Source organism: Penaeus monodon, chromosome 11 (assembly GCF_015228065.2).
Source record: "Penaeus monodon isolate SGIC_2016 chromosome 11, NSTDA_Pmon_1, whole genome shotgun sequence".
NCBI classification, from domain to species: domain Eukaryota; kingdom Metazoa; phylum Arthropoda; class Malacostraca; order Decapoda; family Penaeidae; genus Penaeus; species Penaeus monodon.
In genome coordinates, this window is record NC_051396.1 from 28164385 (window position 1) to 28179006 (window position 14622).

The window sequence follows — 14622 nt, forward strand, 5'->3', positions numbered from 1 at the left end:
CCAGCAGCAGCGCATTTCACACTTCCCAGGTACTTTCAAATATATCATTTACTAACATGTACAGTTCCAAATAAAACAGTAAGATTTCAGTATAAATTATTGTACAGGTAAACCACATCACTGTGCTACAATTAAATACTTAAGCAAACATAGGGGCATCATATAACCTTTTGTATAATTAATAGGACAAACTGTACCACATATCTATCTTCCATTGCCTGAAGACATTTTATTACATCTGGGCAAAGATTTCACTGATGCCAGGCAACATATAATCACGTCATGCACCTGGGTACCGGCAGCTGGGATGATGTGTCAGGAGCCCAGCCATGAGCCAGAGAATAGCCCAGGTCAAAGCAGCACACCTCTGCCTCACCAACTTTTAATTTTTCCATTTTTTAATGTGCGGGTTAAACAGTGGCGCGGAGACAAATATATTAAAAATATTGTAATTTCCAATATCTCCACACCTCTAATGCCCCTTTTTCATTTATATTTCTTCTCCATACTATTACTCACACTATTATGAATATCATTATCTGTATAGTGCAACAGAGAAAATGACTAAAGAGAAAAATATTACAAAAGATACTGGTCTCTGGAGAAAAGCAGTGCATGTATGCACGAATGTTTGTGTATATGTATATATGTATACATGTATATAGGTAGGTAGGTAGGTAGGTAGGTAGGTAGGTAGGTAGGTAGGTAGGTAGGTAGGTAGGTAGGTAGGTAGGTAGGTAGGTAGGTAGATAGGTAGGTAGGTAGGTAGGTAGGTAGGTAGGTAGGTAGGTAGGTAGGTAGGTAGGTAGGTAGGTAGGTAGGTAGGTAGGTTGGTTGGTTGGTTGGTTCTAGTACCTGTTGAGTTGTCAATTTTCATGTCTTCTTTCTGTAACCTTTCTGAAATTTTCTATTCTGATACCAAATAATTTTCTGTGACATATAGTTATATAAGCAAATAGTTTAAGCATTTCCTTACATTTTCATAAATCTAGTAATCATTCATAAATGTTCACTATAATATTTTCTGTTTTATTTTTCATTTAGCAATATTTGATGTATATTTCACACATACTTCTCTTAACCAGAGTAAGCAAACTGAATTGAATACCTTTTCAGTCATTTTCCTGTAAGACCTTGTAGATTCACACAGAGAAATATCATATGAACAAAAGACTGGGAAAAGCAAGTTCAGAAAAGTTCACTACTGCTATTTCAAGATATCAATTTACTTCAGTTCTACTCCTGGTCAAAGCAATTAAGCATTTTCACTAATACATTACCTTTGAGTTGATATCATCAACATTTCACACTGCATCAAATTGCCAAATCAAAACACAAAGTCCTTCATAACAGCAAGCAAATTAATATGTACTATGTTTCAGTACAATACTTCTGCAAAAATCTATGTTAATATACTACTAAGGCCTAAGAGAACAGCAATTATATATTATGAAATTAATTAAGGACCTTAAATCTATGGTTAAAGATACACTCATATACACCAAATATAAATCTTAGACACCAGAATATCAGTTACCATCATTTAAACATTTCAAACATAAATACATACAAATATGCACATGTTTAAGCATATATTGCATGTACGTATGTATAATATGCATGTATATATATATGTATTCATATGTATATTTATATGTATATGTATATGTATATGTATATGTGTGTGAGTGTATGTATGTGTGTGTGTGTGTGTGTGTGTGTGTGTGTGTGTGTGTGTGTGTGTGTGTGTGTGTGTGTGTGTGTGTGTGTGTGTGTGTGTGTGTGTGTGTGTGTGTGTGTGTGTGTGTGTGTGTGTGTGTGTGTGTGTGTGTGTGTGTGTGTATACAGTATACAGATATACACATACATATACATAAATATATTTTTATATATTTCATGCACCTTCCAAGGAATCATTCAATGTTTACTTTGAAAAGTAGCCTTAGCGAAGTTATTAGAGTGACAACAAGACAGGACAGACAGTTAGTATGCAAGAGAAGATGAGTTGGAGCACAGCAAGAGAACAGGTGCAGTAAGCAAACAAGCAAACAAGCCCAAGCAACCCCGAGGTAGGGTATGATTAAATAAAACAACTTAGAATTAATCACAATTATCAATTGTATTTTGGGGTTTTATACATTAATAGTTAAAATAGAACTTAAAAACGAAGTATATAAAAAAGATGCAAAATAATGTAAATTATGTATATATATATATATAAAAAAAAAAAATGCACACCTAGCAGTTGGGACTACTACAAACTGAACCTCTTACCTCTACCAGTTAATCTAAAAGAGCAATTGCTCAGCTTTCTGCAAAGGAAAACTGAGGATGCTTGTGACAGACAAAGGGACAGGATTGCTAGGGCTTGCTGAGCTTCACAATGACAAAATAAGTATATTGACGACTCTTGACTGTGCCCATTCAGAACTTTATCTAAGGTACTTGTCCTTAGAAGTCAACATTGGTAAATTCTTCAAATACCACAATTCAAAAAAAAATCACATTAGGACGTGTGTCACTTCTTGTTTACTCATAAAGAAAGAGGATTTGTAAAACATTGATAATAGTAAGACTGGTTCTTCACAAACACTGCCTGCTGTGTTTGTATACAGTATCGAACTATGTTCTACTTTTCAAACATAAATATATGCAATCTGTGCACTCAAATGTAGCTTTATATCAAAAACAAAATGATGATAGCATTATCAGAATATAAATATTTATATCAATGTAAATATGATAGGCAGACACATTCTTAGCTTGCAGTAAACAAAATATAAAGACTAATCCATAATTCTGGATTTATGGATACATTTGAAACTTTTATAGTAAAAAAAAATCTTTACCTTATTATCTTGCAACTGACTCTGTCAAAATTACTGTAGTGCAATAACTTTTAAGTTGTTGTTGAACATGTTAAAAACATATATTCACTTTAAGTTCTCAAAAAAATTAATGACCAAAAAAATGTCCTTCTCATCAACCCCCCACTCCACTACAAGATCTTAGCTCAACCCATTAGCAAAACAGACAGAACAAGCCAACAGCAACACAAACTGTCGTCATCCTCTTCACATATGCTAAGTAACCTTGAAAAACATTAATAATGTAAACAAAAACAGAACAACTCAAAATTATTCAGTTACTTGTGATTAAAGTGAGAGTATAAAAATCAATGTGCTGGTAGGTAAGGTAAGGGGTAGTTTGTAGTTCACATGCAACAACTGACTGTCATGCTACAAGTAGCAAGCAAGTACACACTTATCATGTTTGGTCGCACATTCCAGCAAAAAAAATAAATAAAATAAAATAATGATAATAATAAAAATAAAAGGGAAAAAATCTGAATATATAAAGCCAACCTCTCTAGCATCATATCAGCACCATCTTAAGTGTTCTAGTGTGATGTTTACTATACTCGTTCTAACAGTGTGCATGTTCCATTATTTATCCTTTTAGCATTCCACTCATGCTACAGAAATGAACATGAGATGTTTTTTTTTCTGGCATTCTAATACTGTGCATTCTATTCCCAAATACTAAAAACTCTCAGAATATAAGAGACAGTTGACACTAAAACTAAAATGCTTAACTGAATTTTAAATAAAGAATACCAACAAATACAACACAGGATGCCTGGAGTATCTTCAAAAACCTAAAGACAACTGGTTAGGTATAATGTCTTCCTAACTGAGTTTTGTGGGTTTTACTGTAATATGACAAAATAAATTAAAATACAAATAAATATTGCACAAAAGTATTCACTACATGCACCTACTTAACATCTACATGACTAGAACACTGATCTGTCTGATATGAAACCTAGAGATGGAGGACAAACCTAATTTTAGAGATCCAAGTGTGCGCAAAGTTGGCCACATAGGACTTGTTAGTAGGTGTCACATTTCACATGTCTGTCCTCATCTAATAATTTTCTATCCACATTTTTACAGAAAAAAACTGGCACAAATCCAATTTCTTATAACTGCTTGGGCCACAAAAAATACTTTAAACTATATGGCTATTTCAACCTGCATCAGACAAGCAGATCTTGTCAATTTTTCTGTATTTATCAAATACATCAGAGAATCAGCAATAGAAGACCCCACATTACCAATACTGAGCCACGTACAGTAATCTTGTAAAGCTCACTATACAGAGGACATCATAAAGATAATGAATATCATCTCCATATAGAAATGGGTTCTGTATAACTGCTGCCATTATGAAATATAATGAAAAACAGTATGATACTTAAAATTAAACTCATACTTAATAAGGAAAGAAATTAGTCATACAACAAAGATACTTTGTTAATGATAACTGAAAAGCAATATTGCAGTATCTCTTATATCACATGATACTTGCAGTTCTAGGCTAGAAAGCAAAAAGATACTAAGCTCACATAAGCTCCTAAATATTCATAAATTGCACATGTATCTACTAACTTTACATTCAACAAAGTGAGTGTGCAACACGATGCATACCCTAGGTAACCTTTGGAGACAAAGTGATAAATTAAGGGTAGGCGGCCCTATACAGCTCTTTAAAATCAAAAGCAGTCAATAAAAATTAAGTCAAATCTCTTGAACTGCTAGATAAACATAAGAGGTATTCATTAGTATGCACATGGAAGGAATAAATAGTAAAAACTTACATCATTAAATCACAAGTGTCTTGGGAGCAGAAACAACTAAAACAAAATATGAACTAAAGTTACCTAGGGTAGGCACTGATGTAACATTAAGTCTATGTTTGGCACAATACTGCAGTTTGATAAAATTGCCTAGTAGAAATGCAACGAGCACCATATGGCTCGAAATTAAAACAAACCATACATGACTAGTTTTATGGGCGCTAGTAAGCCAGGCTTACTATTTCATTCAACTTCATAAATATAAAAAATATGAAGACTATGAGTTTCTGTATTTAAGATATATTTCCTTGTTAGAAACAAGCATGCTGCCATCCAAAAGTTATGTGACTAGAAGGAAAAAAATTTTGAAGAAAAGATCAACTCAAATGTGGCCTTACATTTCAGCTTGGATGTCATTAAATATTTAGCAACAGCTTGCCAATCAAGGTTAGTTGCATAAATACAACATCAAATTTGAGACAGCATCTTACATGAGAGTTTGTGGTAGTTCTAAAGAGAAAATGCTGACCATCTTGTAAGATGTATATTCCAGCTCAAAAAAAATAATTATGGAGTGCACAGGGTAAACATAGCATTGAACGTCTCTGCCACTACATGCTTTGCTGTCCTGTTCTTCGGCTTGACAACTCCACCAGTCATTGGTGCTGGTACTTCTTTACCTTGAGGTTTTCTCTGTTTCTTTAGCTTACTCTGTTTGCGAAAGAAACTGTACGTCCGAACCAATGATGCAGCCTCATCTTCATCTTCAACATCATTTGCTGCAGTCTGGTGGTTTTCATTGATAAGATTACTCAGACTCTTGTCATCAATGTTTGCTTTATACTGATTTGGGTTATACTCTCCAGCTTCAGCATCTGTGTAATACTCAGTTGCAGATGGATCTTCATCAGCATCATCAGGACTTATTGACGTACATGATTCAGAACTGACAAGAGGAGCGTCATACATACCAAAAGTCAACTTACGCTCTAAAGTATCCAAGTCTGTATCAGTGTCAGATGTGAATCTTTCCTTGCTAAGCATTTTCTCATATTCAGGAGAGACAACAAAGCGCGTAAACAGTGTGTCACTTAGAAGTTTTACTGGTGGATTCTTCTTTTCTTTCGCTGTTGAGTTAGATCTTGATGGCTGGCTGGTTACTGGAACTGATCTTGCTTGACTCACAACAGGTACTGGAGTTCTTGCTTTGCTAGTTACTGGAACTGCAGCTTTAGATTGATTGGCTGCTAATACTGTTGATTTGGGTGGTGATGACATTCTCTCTCTTGGGGACATTGGAGAATAATTTTTTATGTTTGCTGGACGCTCATTTTGGTTAACCTGACTGACAATAGGTTCACGGAATTTAACATGATTGTTGACTTTGCTACTAGGCACAGGATCTGCTGCATTTTCCTTTGATACTCCAGGAGGGCTGTTCCTGGAATTCAAACTAACCTTGGGAGACTGACTTCCCTTATTATTCATGCCTACAGAAGTTGGAACCCTTGATTTATTTACATATGGTGAGCTCTTTCTTTCAGCAGAAACAGGCACTTTGACTTCTTTTGGAGGGTTTCTTAATACTGTTTTATCAGTGTTTAATTTGGTAACAGGCAGGCTTCCTACTCCAGAATTGGCCTGTGGTTTCTTTTCCTGGGCAAGGGATGGCTTTGGGCTTCTTGGGATACTTTTATCAATGATATCTTCTTGTTCTTTAATTTCATTTGCTGGGACAGTGCTCTTCAATAGTGAAGGACTGTCTAAAACCTTCCCTCTTGGGATGCTGTTTTTCTTTTCTGGCAACTGATAATTCTTTTTGGTTGTTGTCACTGGGTAGCTTTCTTTCAGAGGCTTTTTATACTTTGTGGAAGATTCACTAGAATCTGATGAACACTGAAAATTAATTTCTTCTGCATTTCTATGATTATCAGAACAATGTTTATCAGTTTCATTGAAAAGAGTTTCATGTTCCAGCTGCTTGTCATTTTTGTCCTGATGTACATTTCTTTCAGGTGATTTCTGTCCCTTTTCCTGAGCAGAGGCTCTTCCAACCAGCACCGACTGTGCAACTGGTACATCAAGCAAACTAACATTTTGGTCAGCAAGTGCAGTGGTTATTAATGATGTTTTATTGGCCCTGCTACGAGTAGCATTTATACTGTTTGGCAAACGTGGAGAGTTGTGTGGTGTGGGGGATTCAGGAGGAAGTGATGTTCGAGAAAACCCTGAGCTTGACCTACGGCCCTGAGGAGATGACACTGGGAATGGGCCTGTGTTGCTGTACGAAGATACAGGAGTGGGTGATGTACTCAAAGTGAATGAATGTATCACTCCTTCCTTTGCTGGTTTGTAAGAAAGACCTGATACTACATTTTGTTGAGATGTTTCAGTGCTTGCAGTGCAAAAGGAAGAGGTAATAAGAGTGAGAGGAGAACAAGTAGGAAGTGGTGAGAGGGGTGGAGAACCAGGTAAAGTTGGAAGAAGAGATGGTGGTGTAGGAGAATTTGGATTCTGATAGTGATATGGGGAAGAATATGAACAAACAGTGTGGGGTCTTGGTGGTGGGAGAGGGGAAATACAGCAAACTCTACCATTTTCTCTACCACTAACTTCACCATTATCCTCACCATGAGAGGCATGTGGGGAACAGCAGTGCATACAGGATGTATGTGCTGGGTGAGAGTGATGCATCACTCCAGGAGAAGAAAGTCTCTGACCACCAAGTGCTGGTAAAATGTCACTCACATGATGAGTTGTGCATTCTTCAACTATTGAAGGAATTACTGGGCTCAAACATCTGAACACACCTGAAACTCCAGACTCCAGTGTACCACAATAAATTCCTGATACACCAGAGTCCAGAGTTCCTGAATAGTCTGGTGAATGGCCCCCTGTACAACCACTGTCTTCACAACCTTCACAGCTGCTGGGAGAAGTACGGCAGCATCCACTATCCTCATTGGTAGGTGAAGGAGACATTTTGAATTCATGAATGTGACGGATAACAATGGGGCTCTCTTTAGAAGTCTGGGTGGCAAAAGAAGTGAATGAAGGGACTGTCAAGGGAGGAAGTGATCTAGGCTGTTTTAGTGGCAGTGTTGAAGATAAAAAGTTAGCAGGAACAAGCCCTTTGGGCTGTCTTAAAATTAGTAAGTCTGACTCACTAGCCCATTTTAAATTTCTCTTAAACAACTTCATTTTCCTGTTTGGGTCAACACTGAAGTATGCATCAAGAAGGGAGAAAGTGGAGTTGGATGGTGGGGTTGTAGACCCTGGCCTGTGGATGGGAAGGTTCTGGTTTATCTCCCCTTTGGAATCCCACCTGTTCTCCTGTGTTAATGAATTTTGTCGCTCCTGAAGATCAGAAACCAAAGTCTGCAGCACTGGCAATTGTTCTGAGCTGTCTCCTTCTGCTGCACGTTGTTTCAGCATGCTGTTCTCATGCTGAAGTCTTATAAGCTTTTGCCTGGGAAGAAAAAAATAAATAACCATAAATACCAGATTTGTTTTCTAGCATCAGGAAACAAGAGCAGGAATCATAAAAGATGAAACATCAACATTATGATTCTTTTACCTAATGTCATGTGGAATAACCTCCAGCAAGTCAACATCTGAAAGATCCGATGGAGGGCGAGATGTTGTGTCTGGTGAGGTCAGTGTAGAGATGTGACACTTCAACTCTTCCAAACTTTCTTTGAGTTGATCTCGTTCCATTGTAAGGCGCTGGAAAATGTGATCAGGTTAAAATAAGAGTAAAACTTATCTAGTAAAGTCTCACATTCCCTAAAATAAAACTAAAATCAAATTACTATATAGTTAAAAAATTTGGAAGACTGGAACTTTATGAAAATGATGATGAAAAGAATATAATGAAACTAAAAACCTAGAAATTAAGGGTTAATGTGTTTCTGGGTAAGGTAATCCTAAGTAAAAAAAAAATTAATAATAATAATAACAACATAAACCAAGAGAATGGAGAAGAATGTGAGACACCTACAAAAACATGTCAAACTGAATGATTCTTTTAAATTAAAATGGTTAAAGCAGATGGGAAATATAATTTACATCTTTCTCCTGGGTAATGGCTTCCATTTTTTCAGCAAGTTTCTTGTTCTCAAATATCTGACGATCTGTCTTTTTGGCCTCATCAGCCAGCTTCTGATGCAATTCAGCAACTTGCTTTTTGTAGAGATCCAGTTGTGGTCTCCATGTTCCACTCTTTTTGACCTCCTGCCAAGGCAAATGTGGAATTACATTAATTACTTCCTTAACAGTATTATTACAAAATAAGACAAAATGTTTTAAAGTGTTTATTTATAAGAAATCTGAAGCCTTCATCTTGAATCATTCAAAGAGGAGAGGGAGAAAAAAATGTACCTCTTCTAGTTCCATATTGTGTTGCATATAATCTGAGTTTTTCTCCTCAAGGATCCTGACCTGCCGCTTGAGGTCACTTAGCTCTTCCAACTTCTTTTTGTATGTCTCCATTGTGCCCTCGTAGACTACTGCACGCTCACTCATCTCTCTTAGAGCGTCAACCTAGTAAGAGAACATTTTATATATATATATATATATATATATATATATATATATATATATATATATATATATATATATATATATATATATATATATAGTTTTGGTCTTACCTATCCAAGCAGAATGTCTAATCCATTTGTGTAAGTACCACTGTATAGACATAAATAACTATTTTTTGAGAGTAGAAAATTGCAAATCTCTGTAGCCTTCACATCCAGATAATTACTATTAAAAATATTTTGCAGGCCTATTTTATATGTGCTGGCTTCTGTAAATGCAGAATAAGATAAGGACACAACATACTTCATCCTTGAGTGATCGTGCTTCATCTGCCAGTTGTTGCAGCTCCTCATTTCGTGCCTGGATCTCCTGGTTCTCTCTCTCCAGGACTTCAGCTTTTGTTCGGTACTCATCTCGGGCTATGGGCAATAACAGATTTTCTATAGTCAGAAGCAACTAATGTAAGTTAAGTAGTTACACATCTCCTTATATATTCAACATGAAACATATAGCTCTTCTTACCTATATAACTTATTCCTTTTTTTGGAGGGGATACGGATGTAGGCAGGTATGTGTTAGGGTGTGATATTTGGGTGTGGGGGTGGGTGAACAAATGTGCAGGAAGATGAGTGTAGGGACATGCTGGGTAGAGTGAGTGTGGGTGGATGTATATGAGCAGGTATAGGTATGGATGGGTGTGTATGGATGTGTGCAGGGGGGGTGGGGATATTTCCAAAGGAGACTGCTAGCAAAGAGTAAATCAACCAAACACCTTTGCATAACTAATAACCAGAAAACCTACATGTCTCCAGCTTATAGAGCTCATCCTGAAGCCCGTCGATTTGCTTCTTGAGGTCCTTGTAGCGCAGGGTCGAAGTGCCCAAGTCTCCTCCCGTCTCTAGGGCATCAAGTCGATTTAACAACTTCTCGTTTTCAGCTGATAAGGTGCTCTTCTCTTCGTTCAGTACAGAGAGCTGAGGGAAGATATAGTCTATAAGTAATGCATGAGCAAAATTCATGGAGAGAGAGGAGAAGGAAGAGCAGAGGTGAAGGTGAAAGAGAAGGTTGAGGTGGAGGTGGAGGTGGAGGTGGAGGAGAGAGGAGGGGAGGCGTCATAAGGGGAGGGGAAGGGAGGGGTGAGAGAGGAGAGAGGAGGGGAGGGGAGGGGAGGGGGAAGGGAGAGGAGAGAGAGAGAGAGGTTGGAGGAGAAGAAGAGAGAAGGAGAGAGAGAAGAGAGAGAGAGGAGAGAGGAGAGAGAAAAGAAGAGAGAAGAGAGAGAGAGAGGAGGAGAAGAGAGGAGAGAGAGGAGGGAGAGAGGAGGAGGAGAGGAGAGTGAGAGGGAGGAGGAGAGAGAGAGAGGAGAGAGAGAGGAGGAGAGGGAGAGAGAGAGAGGTGAGAGAGGGAGGAGAGAAGAGAGAGAGAGAGAGAGGGTCATGTGAGAGAGAGAGAGAGAGAGAGGAGAAGGAAGAGAGAGGAGAGAGAGAAGGAGAGAGAGAGAGAGAGAGAGAGAGAGAGAGAGAGAAGGAGAGAGAGAGGAGAGGAGAGAGAGAGTGAGTGAGAAGAGAGTGAGAGAGAGACTTGAGAGATTGTGAGTGAGAGAGGGAGAGGGAGAGGGAGAGGGAGAGGGAGAGGGAGAGGGAGAGGGAGAGGGAGAGGAAGAGGAAGAGGAAGAGGAAGAGGAAGAGGAAGAGGAAGAGGAAGAGGGAGAGGGAGAGGGAGAGAGACATGGACAGGGAGAGGGAGAGGGAGAGGGAGAGACATGGACAGGGAGAGGAAGAAGGAGAGGGAGAAGGAGTGGGAGAGGGAGAGGGAAGGGCATGGATTAGAAGGAGCAATAGGAAACAAAAGAAAAAGAAAAATGAGGCGGAGAGGAACAAGAAGCCAAGAGAAAATGCACGAGACTTAGAGTGAAGAAAAGAAAGAAAGGCTGCCGAGGCCACGGCACCCACCTGCTGCTCGAGCTCGAGGCACCTTTGCATCATCTCGTCCCTGGTCTGCGTGGCTGCCTCCAGCTGCTCCAGGACCGTCTTGATGTGCGGGTGGAAGGACGCTGGGCCGAGTTCCGTCCGCGGGTCGCCGTCGGGGCCGAGGATTCCCGGGGAGCTCTCCCTCAGCATCAGCTCCTGGATGGCCTCCATGATCACCTTCTGCACGCGCTCCTCCATGTTCATGATGGCCTCGATGTACTCTGTGAGGGCAACACCATTTTCAAGCGGGCGGACACAAATGAGGTTTCAGTTTCGAAATTCCACCCTACAGCGCACTGTTTATCCCCATCCACATTACTTCTCAATGGATGTCAAGTATATCGAAATATCGGACGAGTTGAGCACGAATGAACAAAGCGGGTTCGCTACTAACAATACATGTCAAAATTTAATGCAAACTCTTATCACTTCATCGTTTACCTAACCCGATTATTTATCAAACTCATGACTGCGAAGTAATGACAGATATCAAATATTAAATTCATGATGATAAGCAAAGATAAAACAACATCCAACCGCATTGTGTGTACATGCGTTACGGAAAAAACCTCGTTTTGGACAGCAGTAAAAACAAACTAACATAAATCCGCGAGGGCAGAGCTCCACCTACAAACAGGAGCGAGTAATGAAAAAAGATTAGAAGAAAATAAAATAAAAGAGAGAGACATGAGAGAGCGACATTGCTACTCGGGATCCGTGACGACAAACAAACGACGAGGAAGGCGAGGCGAACCCTGAACAACGACAAAGCCAGGCGGAGAGTGCACACTCGGTACTCAAGTCTCAACGAGCCTGAAACGCAGGTGCATTCCTCCCAACCGGAATGTCGAGTCTGGTACGGGAGATAAGGTTGCAGAGGGGACGCCGCGGAGAAGCAAGGAGCGTTATGTGCTTCTAATTAAACGGCTCAACTCGGGTGTTCCGTCCTGGCTTAATGGCATGGCAAAACGCTTTGAAATTTATGGGGATGCCCTGAATTGTTATTTTCATTCTTCTATTTATTTCCTGACTCCATAATTTCCCCGATATTCTATTTATTACAATTTTGCAGAAAAATGGCGCTGGCACTTACGTTGTTTGCTCTCGCAGTTGACGGCGCAGCCAAGGATCAGCTGCAACATCCTCCCGAGCTCCACTTCATCGTTGTGTTCGCCTGAAATAAACATAAAATAATCAATATTTACGCTGGAATTTTACTTGTGAACAGCACAACAAACATGTAAAAGGCTAATGATAAGACAAAGTCGTTTAATTAGGCAACATGGGTCATTAAAGCGTGAGAAATCCCGAGACTGTGGCAGGACCGTCACCTGGCTTATATGGTTCAAACATTACCCGACTCATTAACTATAATTACACGTCCAACCACAGCGCGGGGGTGGGGGTGGGGAGGGCCTTTGCTTTCCTCCCGGTATCTTGCTCCGCCTTACGACTCAGTGAATCACAAAAGTTGAGAAATAAATCAGTCAAAGGCAATAAGACATCCCCGGTAGATGCGTACATAAAATTTTAAAGAATAAACAAACTTTTAAAAATCCTACAGCGAAGTGACGTGTCTAATCCCTTCCTCGAGACACAGGTAATACCCCCGGTCCTGCCCCCCCCCCTTCCCCGTTCCGTCCCCCCTCGCGTGAGATCGGAAGGCCCCCGCGGGACCCAGGAAGCAGCGGCCCTTACGATAAACCGCGGAGAAACGGGGAGACGAAAGCCAAGGGACCCACACGTCGGCGCTTCCAATCCGACCAACATAATCTGTCCTCTGCGCAAATTAATTATTAATTACTCTAAAAAAAATAATCAATGGAAAAAAAACTATTTATAGGAAGAAAAGAAAAAAAAAAATACATAAAAAATTAAATGAATGAAACTCCAGAAATGAAGAATACAAAACGGAAGACAAAGAAACAAGACAAGTATGGCACTAAACAACCCGAATATCGCTCCCTTTTCCCGACTGAGGGACCGATCGCTCCCCCCCCCCCCCCCCCGCCTGACCGACCTTCCGCCGACCGCCCTAACTGTCCACGAAAAACACTTCCGCCCGCTCTCTCGCGACCTTTGAGGAGGAGGATCGAAGCGCCCCCAAGACGCTGACCTACACACAAGTGCATTCTATTCCGCTATCACTACATTCCCTAAACGAAAACGGAATATCTAAATCTTCAAACTCAGACATAATAAAGCACAACATAATAAAGTGCCCTGTGTCTCTAACGAAGGTTCTCATGAGACTCGTGCGAATTCCTAAAAGAGAAGCAGAAGACCGCAGCGCCTTCTTCACTTTCCAATGTGTCACCTCCACCATCAGAAATCAATTGTGGGCAAAATCCGGAAATGGTACGGATTGTCTTCATTTCCCAAATTGCCGGCGGCCGGTCATTAAATACACTATTATGGTTTTAATGCACAAATAAATTTTTGGGGTGGTAATTGGGAAAAGTAACGATTAGTGGAATGAGCCATTAATATTATTTCAGATTACTTTTCTCCCTGTGATGCCGCCATTCGTCCCTCAGACGTACAACATTTGGCATCATCATCATACATCATCTCGTCCACGATCAATAGTCTTAAAAAAATGGCCAACATTCCCACAATGAACTATGGGCTGGAAATGTCTTAATCATGAAAAACCCGCGAAAAAATTATTTACCCCCTATTAATTTCTAATTACGCTGAAATCTTATTCGTGTTCCAAATCAAATCTTCCAAAGGACTACATTCAGAGGAGATTTAGCACACCCAAATCAAAACTGTGGGTCTCACTTTTGAGGGAAAGCTAAACTTAACGCCAGTAAAGAAGCCCACTTTACCATAATCATTATAGATCGAATCGAATACATGGCAAAAATATAATTCGCCTTTTTCTTCGCGGCTAATAACCCTTTCTTCCTCTATAATGAACAAAAAATGGAAAAGGCCACGTGTTAATTAACATACACCACGCCCTTCAAAAGGCCTGGCCAAACGGAAACAGGGAAACGGCTACGAAGGAAGATCCCAATAGGTATTCGAACAAAAGTAAAGTCAACCGGATGAAAAAGAGGGCGTGGCGGCCTCTGCCAGAAACGTCTGGAGGGAGGCCAAAGGACGGAGGGTGAAGGAGATCAAGAGAAACATGAAAATCAAACAAAATGAAACAAAATACGCCGCGATCTACGATGTGATGACGATCGAGAAATCAGAATCTCGGCGTCATTTAAAACAAAGCAATGGCAATTAACTAATGCTAATACTAATACTGCTAATAATAACAATATTAATAACAATAAGAAATACAACAAAATAACAATAACAACAGTAATAACAATAGCAATAGCAATAACAATAACAATAACAATAACAATAACAATGACGATGGTGATGGTGATGTTAATAACATGAATAATATGAATAATAATATCAATAATATTAATCATCATCATCATCATCATCATCATCATCATCATCATC

General features: G+C 39.5%; 1 protein-coding gene across 2 annotated transcripts in view; it reads right to left on the reverse strand.

Moving 5' to 3' along the window:
- The window catches only part of LOC119578877 (protein Hook homolog 3-like), a 137848-nt gene that overhangs the window by 16627 nt on the left and 106599 nt on the right, over nucleotides 1-14622 (reverse strand). For both annotated transcript variants that reach the window (XM_037926533.1, XM_037926534.1), the window contains exons 5-12: nucleotides 12242-12322; nucleotides 11131-11369; nucleotides 9984-10155; nucleotides 9485-9600; nucleotides 9020-9181; nucleotides 8708-8872; nucleotides 8217-8365; nucleotides 7965-8108 (exon numbers count right to left, since the gene is read on the reverse strand). In XM_037926533.1, coding sequence (XP_037782461.1) covers nucleotides 7965-8108; nucleotides 8217-8365; nucleotides 8708-8872; nucleotides 9020-9181; nucleotides 9485-9600; nucleotides 9984-10155; nucleotides 11131-11369; nucleotides 12242-12322 — 1228 coding nt within the window. The remainder of the gene's footprint in view (nucleotides 1-7964; nucleotides 8109-8216; nucleotides 8366-8707; nucleotides 8873-9019; nucleotides 9182-9484; nucleotides 9601-9983; nucleotides 10156-11130; nucleotides 11370-12241; nucleotides 12323-14622) is intronic.